At 36.1% G+C, this 13,842-nt stretch overlaps 1 protein-coding gene across 1 annotated transcript in view; it reads left to right on the forward strand.

Moving 5' to 3' along the window:
* SNTG1 (syntrophin gamma 1) overlaps window positions 1-13,842 on the forward strand; it is a gene marked incomplete at both ends in the record, with an annotated part of 170,941 nt that overhangs the window by 62,260 nt on the left and 94,839 nt on the right. Inside the window, 2 exons of the mRNA XM_082499225.1 lie at window positions 1,219-1,349; window positions 7,472-7,601. Coding sequence (XP_082355351.1) covers window positions 1,219-1,349; window positions 7,472-7,601 — 261 coding nt within the window. The remainder of the gene's footprint in view (window positions 1-1,218; window positions 1,350-7,471; window positions 7,602-13,842) is intronic.

Genomic DNA, 13,842 nt, shown 5'->3' on the forward strand with positions numbered 1-13,842 from the left:
GATTCAAAATAATATTTAAAACAATGTCCTAGCTTAGTCTTCCTAGCCAATCATTTATTTATTTGGATCGAATCTATGGAATATTTCACCAGACTTTCAGTGTTTTAAATAAGTGAATCTACTTATGAAAAGCATTCTGTTCAGCTAAATTGATATTCATAGTGATCTTTCATATACGTAAAACATATATGAACATATAAGTAAAAGTATAGTTCAAGTTGGCAATGCTTCGTAATTCCGTAGTTCTTACACAAAAATTACACTCTAAAAAATACAAGGTGTACTTATTTTTTGTAATATTTGTTTTCTAGAAGATACAGGTAAGAAAAAATATGAAGTCTGAGATTAAAAAGTTGTGAATGATGCAGGTGCAATTTTACTCCTATACTAAAAGTACTGCATAAGTTTCAGTAAGAATCATGCTTCTTCAGAAAAATAGTATCACGAGCACTGCTTTGTAAAGAATTTTATAAAGAAAGGAAGAGGTGTTGGATTTCTAAAAGTAAATGTTGATCTTTTCACTTTTTATAAGCATTTTCCATTCAAATCTATATTCTGTAAAAATACTGGTGAAATTAGACTGTAGATATTTAAATATATATTCTTTGTAGATATGACCATAGACATGATAAAGTTCTATTTTTATATAAGTAATGTCTTGTGTAAATAGGTAAAATTAAAATATTCATCATAATCATGTAGTTTTGACTAAACTATTTTCATCACATTAAATCCCATTCACAATTACCAGGTTTTGAGATGATATCATTAGAATAGACATGTATGTAAATGTGTGTAGGGCCACAGTAAAAACTGATTTATGGTTGCATAGTGAATAATTTAGAGATCATCTTTATTCAGGGTAAAGGTATAAAACTAGTGGCTGATGATGTGATACGCAGTAAATATTCACTTCCATTCATGATTAGTCATTTCAAAAAAAGGACACAATCTGTTTTCCCTAGGTTTTTAGAATACTGTTCCTCACACTCGCTCTAAGCATATTGATGTTGAGGTTCATATAGATTTGTTTTATTTGTAAGAAAAAGTTCAGAATCTCTCCAGTGCTAGCTAAAACTGATGCCAAATGATTTTGGGGAAATGGAACACAATGCCAAATGAAATATAAAGTCCTTGAAGTCTAGCTCTCTCTTTCCGAATCTGCTGAGTACTTATAATGAAGCCCAAAACTGAGAAGGACCTTTTATTGTTTTTCAGGATACATTATCATGTTCATCATGGCCAGCATCCCCAGGACTTAGGTGGGAAAAAAGGTGGTGTGATCTCCGATTAATTCCGCTTCTTCATTCACGGTTTTCCCAGTACCTTCCCGGATCAGATTTGTGCAGGTAAAGAAGTTCGGAAAGTTGAAACTTGACTTCTTGGTTAATGGATACAAGCCTTAGGGAGTTGCCTTGTTAGAGGAATGACATTATTAATCCTACCGCAGCTGTCAGAGACATGAAATGTAAGAGCTTTCATAAAGGTGTATCTAGGCCCACCTCGGCCCATATTCTGCTCTGACATCAGCCAGGACCACATATGTGGGGAAGATGTGTGATCTTCTTCACTTGCATCGAGTGGTCAGCACATTTCTCAGTTTGAGATTGCACGTAGGTCATCATATTTAATAACTGCTAATGCTCCTGTGCTCAAAAGCTTCTTTCTAAGCTGCTTTTTTTTATACCTTTGGTTTTTGTAATGTACTGTGGCATTGAGCTCGCAAGGTAATTATGTTTTTAAAATGTACTTCATTTTGTTTGAGTGAAATCTCTCACCTGATAACTTCATTGGGTGAAATAATCTTCTTGTTTGGGAGCAGCAAGGACTGGCTGCCCCGTGGGGAAGGTGAGCCAAGAGCAGAGGGTGGCAGCGAGGCCGGGCGAGGCAGTGTCCATGCAGACAAGGGCCCTGTCCCACTGCTTCTGGTGGAGGAGCAGAGTAGGCCTAGGGATGGTCTTCAGATGAGTCCATCATGGTGAAGTGGGGCTCAGGTCAGGCTGGGAATTCACCCCGCAGGTCAGGTCTGAATCAGTGGGATACATGCCCAGGCCCAGACATAGCTGCAGCCAAACTCAGGTGAGGACCAAAGGCAAGAGTTTGAGCTGAAATGCAGCTCCCGAGTGAAGGGGGGCACAGCTCCCCACCCCACCCCTCCAGGCTTTTTCACAGCAGCCTGATCCCACGTCCCACAGCCACACCATGGCAGAGCTGGCCTCAAGCACAGGCAGCTGGGCACCCAGGAGGGGGAAGAGGGTGGACTCTGGGCCCTGACGCTTGTATCAAGGGAAATGCCAAATAAGCATTCTTGATTTACCTTTTTGTAACTTCAGATTAACTGTCTTCTGTTTTCCAGTTTGAAGGATCCCTATTGTTACCTCCTTTTAGGGGACCCATTCCATAGCTCTGATTATCGTTGCTATTCTCTCTGTTTCTTTTGTAATTCTAATATATCTTCTCTGAGACAAGGTGATCAGGTCTGCAAAGAGGATTCCTCTTGATTTTTATTAAAACATAATGATGTTTTCCATTTTTTTCTCTGTTCTTGTCTAATACTTCGTAATAGCCTTTTGACGATCACTGATCACTAAGGTGATGTTTTTCGGAGAATTGTTTGTAGTAACTCTTGCGTTTCTTTCCTCAATGTTTAGAGCTACAGTAAGGTTCTTTTACTGCTTACATATAGCTAAGGTTATTTTTTCCTATATGTGTTACTTTGAATTTATTAACATTGAATTTCATTGCCATTTTATCTCCCAGTCACTGGGGAAACTGTCCAAAGCTCATAGTCACATTTAAACTTATTGCATCATATAGACCTAAAACTTATCATTGTTTAATATAATAATGGCCTAGTAAATCAGAAGAAGTCAGAAAGGAAGACAAGAATATTCTGGAATGTTTGCTGTTTTTCAAGTGTTACGAATTGAAATATAAAAGAAAGTAGCTACAAAATCCAATAAAGGTTACTATAAAAATAAGATCATACTTGTTAAAAGGTTTAAATTCCTATATATATAAGAATGAAGTTCTAATACTAAAAAACTCTGTGAGTTCCATCATGTAAGTCAATAACTGAAGGACAGCTGTCTGCAGTTACAGACCATGTTTCTCCATTACTTCTTCTAACCCATAAGAAACGTTAACTCTTAAAATAAGCACAAAGGATTGATCATTTGTGAGGCTGTGAGGCCTTATTAACTGAAATAAACTCTGGCTTTCCCATGTAGTCTTCTGGTCTGCCACCTTAGATGTGAGAGTCTGGGAAGAATAGTGTGTTATGCTATACATATATATGTATATGAGCATAACATATATATATAAGCTCATATATATATGAGCCCTGATAGCTCATCAGGCATTAGTGGTTTAAAATTTCCTGTTCCTCTGTTAAAACATGTGTAAAATTACCTAATTAATACAGAAAAGCTTCGTTTTTTTTTTTCTGGAAAGACTGTTTTGTGAAAGAGCCTCCCCCGTATCTCTGTTGTGCTCACCCTTACAGTGTTTCTATGGGTCCTACAGTCAAGTGATACCATCTGCCCCCAGGGGTGGGTTTATGATCTCCCCGAGAAACTAGGAGAAGAGGTATCACAGAATCATAGAATGCCAGGTTGGAAGGGACCTCAACGATCATCTGGTCCAACCTTTCTTGGCAAAAGAGCAGTCTAGACAAGATGACCCGGCATCCTGTCCGGCCAAATCTTAAAAGTGTCTAATGATGGGGAATCCACCACTTCCCTGGGGAGATTATTCCAATGTCTGATTGTTCTCATTGTGAAAAATGTTCCTTTTGTATCCAATGGAGGACAATAGACTCCGCTCTTCCCTGGAGTAACATGTACCCATTACCCCTCATCTTTTCTATGTGACTCCTTGTAAAAAACAAAAGGAGTGTTCTTCAGCCTCAGTTTGGGATTTGCCTGGGGTGAATGTTACTGTTTCTTATCACAGCCTGCTTCCTTCTCATTGGTTCTAAGCAAACATTTGAAAGTTGCACAAAAGCCTCCCATGGCCCCCGTTAATTCTACAGGCTGTTGTTTCTTAGAGGTACATTGCCTAGGTCTGCCAGCCTGTTTTCTATTCACAGAGCTGAAATTAAAGCAGGTTAGGCAATAGTCATTGCACCACTAGATAATTGCGAAGCTAAAAACAACCTGCAGCTTCTGACTGGTAATAGCAAAATCATATTTACTTGGCTGCGTGAGCCTTGTTCTATTGAGGAACAATGGCTGTCCCAGGGAGTCAAGGTGTAAACCAAAGGCTGCAACGGTTTATTCACTGAACTGAAAAGGAACAGGATATAGTCACCACAGAGGCAGGAAGGTTTTTTATTAAATTCTGTGAAAACCTTCATCTCAGTGTTTGACAATGGTTGAAACAGAAATAATTAAGAGCATGAAGCATAAAGGGCCCAAAATCATAACAGTCAAATCTGAGATCTGTTCCGCTCAGATAAGATATTGAATTGAATAGAACTACTCACATGGAAAATTAGGACATATTCAACTATTCATAGATCTAGGCTTTTAAAATTCAGTCTTCTGCATCAATAAAACACAAGCTTAAAGTGCACATTATAGAACTTGTACACTACAGAGAAAGATTTTTAGGTAGTAGTGATATTCCTAAGATTTGAATTTCCAGAAAATAAATTTTAAAGTATATTCATATAAAACAAAATACCTGAATTCATACTGAAACCTTGAATAACCACCGATAATTTTCTCCTTGTGTACTTCTATGATGTCTAACATGAGGAAGTAAGAGTACTTGAAGGAAGCAAAAATGCAGTGTAAATATGAGAGAGGAAGTGGGGTTTTCTTCAAAAAAGCATAGAACCAACATTCTATGTGGCTAGCATTACAGTTTATAAGTCTTCTAAATTAGTCTAAACATTTCAAAATGTGACTCCCTCTCAAAATTTCTTGTGAGAGAAAGGTAGATAATTTTTAAAAGAGATTGCTATAAAGAACAACATAATGAAAAGATATTGAAAATACTATAAGCAACATAAAATTTAATTCATTACATTTTCTGTAGTTAATACTTACAAGTTTGTTTTCACTGTATAAAGCCTAATAACTTTTTATGTTTGAAAAGACTGTCACAGAAATACATCATATCATTATCACATACACTATTACGCCTCATAATCGTATTCTAGATTTTCTGGTGGGATGCTTGAGACACTAGAGGGTGTTCATATCAAATTCCAGAGGGCATTCAGGTTAATCTTGGAAAGCTTATTAATTTCAAATATGATTCTTGAGTTCCAGAAGGCACAGAACCTGAGATGTGTAGTTGAATAAGAATTCACCTGATCTTAAATTTTTTGCTGTATTATAAAGGGATTAATCTTCTATTTGTTCTATTTAATACAAAACATGTATTTAATACATTATTTTTTCAGGTTTCTGTGGTAGTATGGACTTTGGCTGGTAGACTAATTCAAAAATACTATTGCAATAATCTGAGGTTAAGGCTATGTACTGCCCAGGCGCGTTCAGAAATAATTTATTAGGTAGCCATGCATCTTATAATCTGTACTTATTGATACTTGGGCAAGAACTTCTGAATGAATGGTTTTGTACGTGCACAGATGAAATACCTAGAAACAGTACGAGCAGTCTGGTGCCCCAAATGCGTCAGATTCACTGTGTTTGTAGTGTAAGGGAAATTTGTACTTCAGGATTGAATCTGGAACATACTGGGTTTTCTTTGCTCGTGCAGGTTAGTGTCATTCCTTGGATTCCTACTTTGGTTTACAATAGGCTGAGGAGAAAGAAGGGGAGTCCTGAAAATAATGCTATTTTTACTGAAAGAGATAATGAACAAATTTGTGCATCATGCTATGCGCTTATGTAAGGACTTATTTAGAATTTTATTCTGTAAGAATTTACTATTTCTATTTATAGCCGTTTAAAATAAAGGATATAGTAAACAAATGCTAGCTACATCACCTGAAGATGCTTTCAATAAATCTTCCTCAGGAACTTTACCTGAATTATTGTGAAAAAGAGTCATTGAAATAAGTAGCTCTCAGTTTGTACCTTTGGATTTTAAGGAAAAATCACTACCCATGTGAAAAGGCAACTAAACTGATAAGTTAGCTGATGGCTTTAGATAGAACACTGGTCTCTGCATAATCACATTAGGATATATAAGCCTTATTCTCCTGTAAGAAATAGTTCTCATGATGGGACTCTTAAAGCAACGGCATGTCTCTAATTAATTTTTTAGTGCTTCTCCTGACTGAAAGAAATGACTGTACTTGACAGCTACAGAAAGACCTCTATGGTAGAGATAGATAGTATCTCTACATTCTACACAACTAGAATATAATTTCAAGAGGTAAAAAAAAAAAACCAAACCTCTGCAGAATGGATATCTTTCCTGAGATGTCAGAAACTATCATCAATGGCGCTCAGAATATAACACTCACTTTGCCTGAGCCATTCTCAAAGAATCTAAATGATGTACTTAATTTTAAACCATGAATCGATCATTATCGGATGGGTTTATAGCAGAATGCCAGAGGGGGAACTTGGTATTCTCTGTATGTTTAGTAATCTCTTACTGTGGGATGTGGATTAATATTGATGGTTTTTTGGTTCTGAAGCCAGAGACCTGTGAGCCTTCCAAAGGCTGTTAGCCAACGAGGCTATTTACTGAAGAAATTAGGTTTACTACTGCTTTAGCATCTGAAAGTTTTCTCTTGTCCTATAATTGCTCAGCACTCAGCTGTGGAAAGTCAGTCTACAATGCCTGACAGATTATTGTGTAGGTGCCCAGATTGGTGATAGAGGCACCCAGGTGGTCACTGCTCTTGTCATTGGATGTCTCTTGGAGTTTCGATGTATTTTGCTAATGATCCTATATTCAGAAATGCAATTGGAAAAATCATTAATGCTACCTGATCGATTTTGAGTTCTCCAGCTTTTCTATCAGTAGTTTAGAAGAGGGTCGAAATTCTATAACCAAGAGCAGCCAACAAGGCATATCGAGACAGGAATCTTAACGTAATTAAACAATGTATTAGAAAAATGAAACAAAAGTATTTGAGAAAAAGTTACTGTATTCTACTGAATTTCTCAAATGATTGCCCACAGTGTCCAATGCACACTTTCCTTCTCTGTGATCTGCAATATTAAATACTCTTTGGTATGCATCAGCTATTTCACTTGTTCGTCTTCTGAAGTCACACAGTGTTGGTGAAGGTTCCATGGAACTAGTCTATGGAATTTTTTTATAGCTTTATGGAATCTTAATATAGTCTGCGTTGACCTTTTAGCATGATCTTTTTAACATGTCAGGTATTTATAAAACAGGAAAACCAGCAATTTGTCAGTGTTCAGTTGCTGACCTTCATTGTAGTTGAAAGAAAAGCATTTCTACAAGTATTGTTAAGATGATATGCTAGAACAGATGAAATTTTCTTCTGACCTGATCTGTTATGACATGTCTATAGGCAAAATGCGTTCCAAGTAATTGCTGTGGATGGGGTTTGCAGTGGAATAATTCAGTGTCTCTCCGCTGAAGACTGTATCGACTGGCTACAAGCAATAGCAAGTAACATTTCCAACCTCACAAAGCACAATGTAAGTATGGATCCAAGTAAGCCAGAAGGTTTCCCAATCATATTTGATTATAACTGTCATAAAAGCCTAATGGGTTCACACACAGAATTATCTGCATATAAACAATGCTTGAGGCTGGCTGAGAGAAGTCAACTCAATTTTGTCATCAAATCAGACTTTGTGAGAAATCATTGAATGGGAAAATATTCTCCCCTAGAGTCATATAGTTCACTCCATCACTATCGGAGTTACTTGCTTCTTAGCAATACCAGCTAGCATTAGAAACAAAGACCAGACACAAAGGAGAAAGCCAGGTGTGATGGGTAAGCACATATACAAGCAAAAAATCCTGTAGTTTCTTGGTAGTTGGAGAAAGCACCAGTAAAGACTGGTGGAATCAGATCTGAATTAGATATTAGGTCTGCTTAGGTATCATTTAACGCAAGGAGAATGGCAAGGTGCTTCTGTGATATAGATACAGATGTTTGTTATCACCAAAGGTTAAATGCATTTATGCTTCATGTACTGGACTTCTATGACCCAATCTTGTGGGATAGGTATCTCTTTTTATTGAAGCAAGACTAAATGTTATGCAAAAGTTTTGCCAAACTGCTAGCAAGTTCAACTCGTAAGTCTTCTGGACCTGCCTAGGACGTGTTTTGCATTTGATAGATGACATAGTTTTTTTCCTGTGGAAGTCTCTATGATACCTTTCCTGTTTTTCCTCAAAAAATACAGAACGCATGGGTAACTCCATTATTTTGAATTGAGTTATAACAAGGAAACCCTTGAGGGTTTGATTTATATTCTCTCAGATTTCCTTAAATCTGCTTTAGCCTCCCAAACCTGTCTCTGAATTTGCTTTTGTTTCAAATACAGGGAACACATTGAAGGAAGTTGTATTTCTCGGAGATTTATATTCAAGATGCAAAATTATGTTCCATCTGGCAGCAATATGTAAAAGTCATTGTATTATAAATATGTGACAGACGTGAATTCATCCACCATCTGCAAGCTTCCATGCAGTACAAGAGAACTTTGTGGCTATTTATTCATCCTTACAATGCTGTTGCTGTATAGAACCTTTCTTGTCTCACTGGGTGTCCTGACAAATGAGGGTGCTGATTTTTTGTCTTGCCATCTTTAATTCCGACTATTAATGATTCTTCCTACCTAAGCAGTGTATTTGTTTACTTATAGCAATAGACAGATGCACCTAAATTTTATCTGATAATGTTTTATGTAGCTCTGATGAGACCATAATTATGGTTGCTTAGTGTAGCTTGAATTTCGGTAATGCACTGTTGTTATATCATCTATTTTCAGTGTTTTAAAAATGAATACAGTTTATAATTCTACACTATTTTCCATAAAATACAGAAACGATGTATCTGTTGTTTTATAAGATGGAAATAGTAGATTATACAACTATTATGCCAATATTTGTGTTTGCTTTATACCAAAGACATCCTGTAAAGTAACTGTGGGAGTTAAGGCTTATGACAATTTTCCATGAATCTATTTTTAGAACTGTCCTAATTGTTCACAGTCCATATGAGTTTATGGAAACCAATAACAGTGACTTTTCTGTAATATACTTTTCTCTTAAATTGTCAGTTGCCAGAAAGAATTAGTTATTTGACAGCATATGTGATAAGTCAATATAAGAAACGTTAGAAACACAGAGGGGAAAAACCCAAACTGTTGCTCGGAACAATGATTAGATGTGATTAGAGGTCCCTGTATTTTCTTTCTCTACAAGATGGTTATTGACATACACATACTGTTGATGTTAGCGTTTTTCCTCTGACAGAGGCATTTACTCACACTTGTTCTCCCTTATCGTGGCATCCAGTACCAAAGAAACACAGAGAGTAAAGGACTTTATTTGAAGTTTTGGACAAATTGACTGATTTTTAGTTTCAATTAACTTCTTTTTTCTGTCTAGGGATTATGGAAAATAATTTGTTTCATTTAAATACTGTGTAGTTCATAGAAATGTTAACTTACACATACCTTCTCACATTTACCTTTTGAAAAAGAAGAAAACAAATGAAAACAAAACTATAGAAACTAATTTTTTTCCTGAAAAGCTTTCCTTTACCAGTATGTCAAGTGGGGACTCTGTAGATTTGGGTGGGATTTATCTTGCCTAACTTTAGATGACTTAACACAGAATGTCCAAAGAGTGATCCTTATGATTTACTTTCAACATCTATTTTGTGATGAGATTAATTCCCTCAGGACATGTCTTTCTTTCCTTTGACTGGTAAGGGACCCAAGAGTGGTGAGCTCAAACTTTGGTACCTAAAGAGATATGAATATCCTGTCACTGGTGTCTTTGAGGGGCCATAGAGGATTCCTCTGAATAAAGCTGCCAAAGAAATGCATGGATATTTTCACAAAAAGCATATTAGTCCTAACCAGAAAATCTGAGTTACTTTACTTTTTTACACACACGCTGGCTGAAAAAAATCATCTGATGGTTCAAACCACACAAATGTGTAGTAAGAGCATTGCTTTCTCTCCCTACATTCCCACATGTATCTTACAGTTGTGAAATGTGAGTCCCTGACTCCCAAAATCTCATGTTTGAGCCTATTGTTAATTCATTTTTATAAGGTCAAAATCTCTTCTGTCATGATCTAATATGTCCACATCTGACACAAAGGTGGTGTGACTCAATTGCAGAATCATCTTTGTAGCCAATACCTGATAAAGAGCAGTAAGACTGGAATAGAAACAAAACCAAAGCGTCTTGACATCATCATCTTTGAAAGGCAGTGTTGCTAACTGAGTATATATAATGCAGGCTGGAAGATGGTGACTGCAGGTAATCAGTCATTGTATGGTGTGAGATAAAACCTGTATTGTTGTGCAACAAGATAGTTACGGTTTTAATGCAGAGCTACAGAAAATTATATTCTATTACAGAAGAGATTAAAAAAAAATCAGAATGCTGATTGATCTAGTTGACGTCATTTCAAATTTTCATGAAAAGGCAGACTTCAGGTATGCGCTCTTTTTCTTTGTATTCAGTAAGTTAGAACTAGTGTCCTCCAGCATTTGTAGAATACTGAGAGTGATACCACTATTTTTCATTTCTTTAGCTCCCTGGAAAACCATGGAAAGATTATATGTGAGATGAAATACATCACTTTAAAATTACGAAACATGAGTTGACTTTTATATTAGTATGCCACAAAAATGCATACTATAGAACTGCATGGTTGAAAGTGACTTGATATTGCACTATAATTGATGATGTAATGAATCCGTAAGCACCATTCATTTCTGAAGATGTGTTCCTCTCCAACTTGAGTCACTTGAGGTGCATCTGTGTTAAAAATTCGTCAGTTTTAGAAGTAGTCTCAAAACTCAGAAGGGTTATGTTAAACTCAAAGTTTAGTCTAAGCAATACTGAAACTGAAGTTCATGTACTGAAGCTTGAATTCGTTAAATTGAACCTAGACTTGGGAACACTAATTCCTCTATGAATTGATGAGGTAGAAAAGAGTTTTACCTCTTTTTGTTTCCAGTTTGGATGGCAGGCTAAAGACAATGAGAAAGGGAACGAGCTGCTGTTCTAACTTTACTTGCTCATGCTCTGAGTAGGAATTTTCAGTTCTGCTGTTCCAATTCAGCTGTGAACTATTGGCCTTTCCATGAACTTTTAGACTCTGTTAATTTCTGTGGTAATGAATACTGATTTCTATTCTTTGCCATCTATTTTGTTAAAGAATTGTATGATGACATTATCCAATAGGTCTAAAAAAACTGTGCTGTGGAAGAGTCTAAGAAAATACTCCAAAATCATGTGGTCTTTAAGGATCCACCTGTTGCTGAGACATCCCTAATTGGTGCAATTTGCAAGGGACTTGAAGACAAAATTTTTAATGGCTCTAGCAGAGTTTTTACCCAAGGTCTTTTTCAAACTTGGTTCAACTGAAAATTATTCCAGTGCCACAATATTCTATTCAAGTGCTGCCAAAATGAGAAAAAAAAAAAAAAAGAAAAATTAAAAACAAGACATAAGCTTTAGGTGTTCATAACAAAAGAATAATAAAAAATAGATTGCAGTTAGCGTCTTCTGGGATATAGCTTAATAGAGTCTTTGGGGATTTATCCTCCCAATTCAATATTTGTCACTCTTGTCCATTGCTTTGTCTGTGGCAGATTATTATATAGTGAGTGCAATGATACTTCTCCCTTTCCTCTTCCATCATTTCCTTGGGAGACACTGCAGCAATTGCACATTTCTGTCTTACCTTGAAGCTAGAACTTGACAGAGGAGAAACAACATGAACTTCATCAGACAGGAATGACAGGAAACTGAGGTAAGGTTGCCAAGCAGGAGGTGACAAAAAGTTAGTTTTAAATTTATCTTGCAAATGCCCCTAAGATGTTGCAAGATTTAGTTCACAGGAACTTTGCTTTTTTCTATCATGGTACATTTTCTGGGTAAAATAACCTGTATCTGTGAAATTAATGAGGCACACATATATTGATAGTGGAAGCATGGCAGTAGCATGAAAGCAGTAAGATTAAGAGGACTACAAACTGAGTATGAGTTTGGCACAATGTATGTGTTTACCTGAACTTAAGCCTTTATTTTGAACAAAGTTCAAAAGTTCAATTGAAATCATGACTTTAATCATATGCTTAAAATGTAATGCCTAATGAAAGAAACTGCTACTAAGAGGACAGGTATATTTGTCCTCACTTTCACTGAAAAAAGAGAACAATAATACCTCATCTTTACAATGCTGAAGTTTGGATAATTTTTAGGGATTCTGTCAGTCACTGGGTAGAGGAGAGGAAAAAAAGTACAAAGCAGGAATTAGAATATTAGAATAATATGATCTGTTCCACTTGTGGGAAGAATAAAATATCACAGGACTACGTTCAGTGTTTAGCAAGTTATTGAAATAAATCGGTAGTACATGTCTCATTTTTCTGGTGGGTGCACCAGTAAGAACAACTGCGGAATGTTGTATTACATGAATAAATCAATATGTCACTCATAAGAAGGGAACAGATTTCACATTTCAATTTTTTAGGTGAAATACCATGGCAGACCATCAGGATGCTCTGATGTTTGTCATTTTGGAGTTTTCAGGGATTTTGTGCTCTTAGATGCCCTGTGGCTTGTGTATTACAATAATATTTATCTTTTTGTTGTTTAATAAGATATGCATGTTTGGAGCAAATCCAAAAAGATCAACATTAGTATCAAACCTCATACAGTGGTATATTCTGTAGTGGTGCAAAAGACAAATACTGTCTATAATTTAGAACTTTAAAACCTTGTAAAATGAAGACCAAAACTACAGACGATTATAGGAAGTCTTTAAACTATTACCAGTAGAATAATTTTTACATATGTAATTTACTTTTCCCAAGACAGAACTACTGCAATAAATTGGGTGTTATCAAATAAATGTACATTCAACTGTTTTTTAAGCATTTTTAAGCATTAGGCATTCGTGTGCTTACAGAGTTCTGACACTTTGATTTTTTGTTCTGCATCCCATTCTAGACCTTGTAAAGGGAAGCTTATAGAGGTAGTCATTCCAACATTGATACTTGGGTCTCTGTAGAAGCATTTAAAACTCAGAACTGGATATGCTTGTAACATAGTGCTGCCATTTTTTTTCCATATATGTTTCTCTTAAGGCACATAGATCTAAGTGAATAAATGTAGAAGTGAATAAATGTAGTCAGTGCAGTGTCAGAATTACATAAATCAAGTCTCTCCTATTTTTCCTCCCTTTTTTAATGTGTGATGTTACCAGCCTGACATTTAAAACCACATCTGTTTCTATGTCACTATTACCCTTTTACATAGGGCCTTGTCTCATATTTGCTTACATTTTGGGCGATTTGCTGCATGTCTTATTTTACTAACTTGTTGCCTTTACCTTGTTGACTAAAGAGTTGTGGGATATTTTTTATCCTCTTGGGTGTACTGATCGAGCTGCAAAGAGAGGTCTTGCCACACTGTATTGCTGTTGCTCCAGTGTGTTTCATCTGCATTTTTATAATGTATCTGAGTTTAAAGGACAATGTCTAGCATGTGGCAGGTCAGGAAAACAGTGCAAAAAAAGAATATTTCTTCAAGAAATATTTCTTCCAGAATAGTCACCTTATCTGGGAAAGTTATAACAAGAAACTACTGTCTTCATAGTTGGAGCATTTGTTATGACAGATTCTGATTAAGGTGACAGCACTCATCATTAAGACATGCAGTCCTGCAGTCTTG

The sequence above is a fragment of the Vanellus vanellus genome, assembly GCF_965231255.1.
Source record: "Vanellus vanellus genome assembly, chromosome: 2".
Lineage (NCBI taxonomy): Eukaryota > Metazoa > Chordata > Aves > Charadriiformes > Charadriidae > Vanellus > Vanellus vanellus.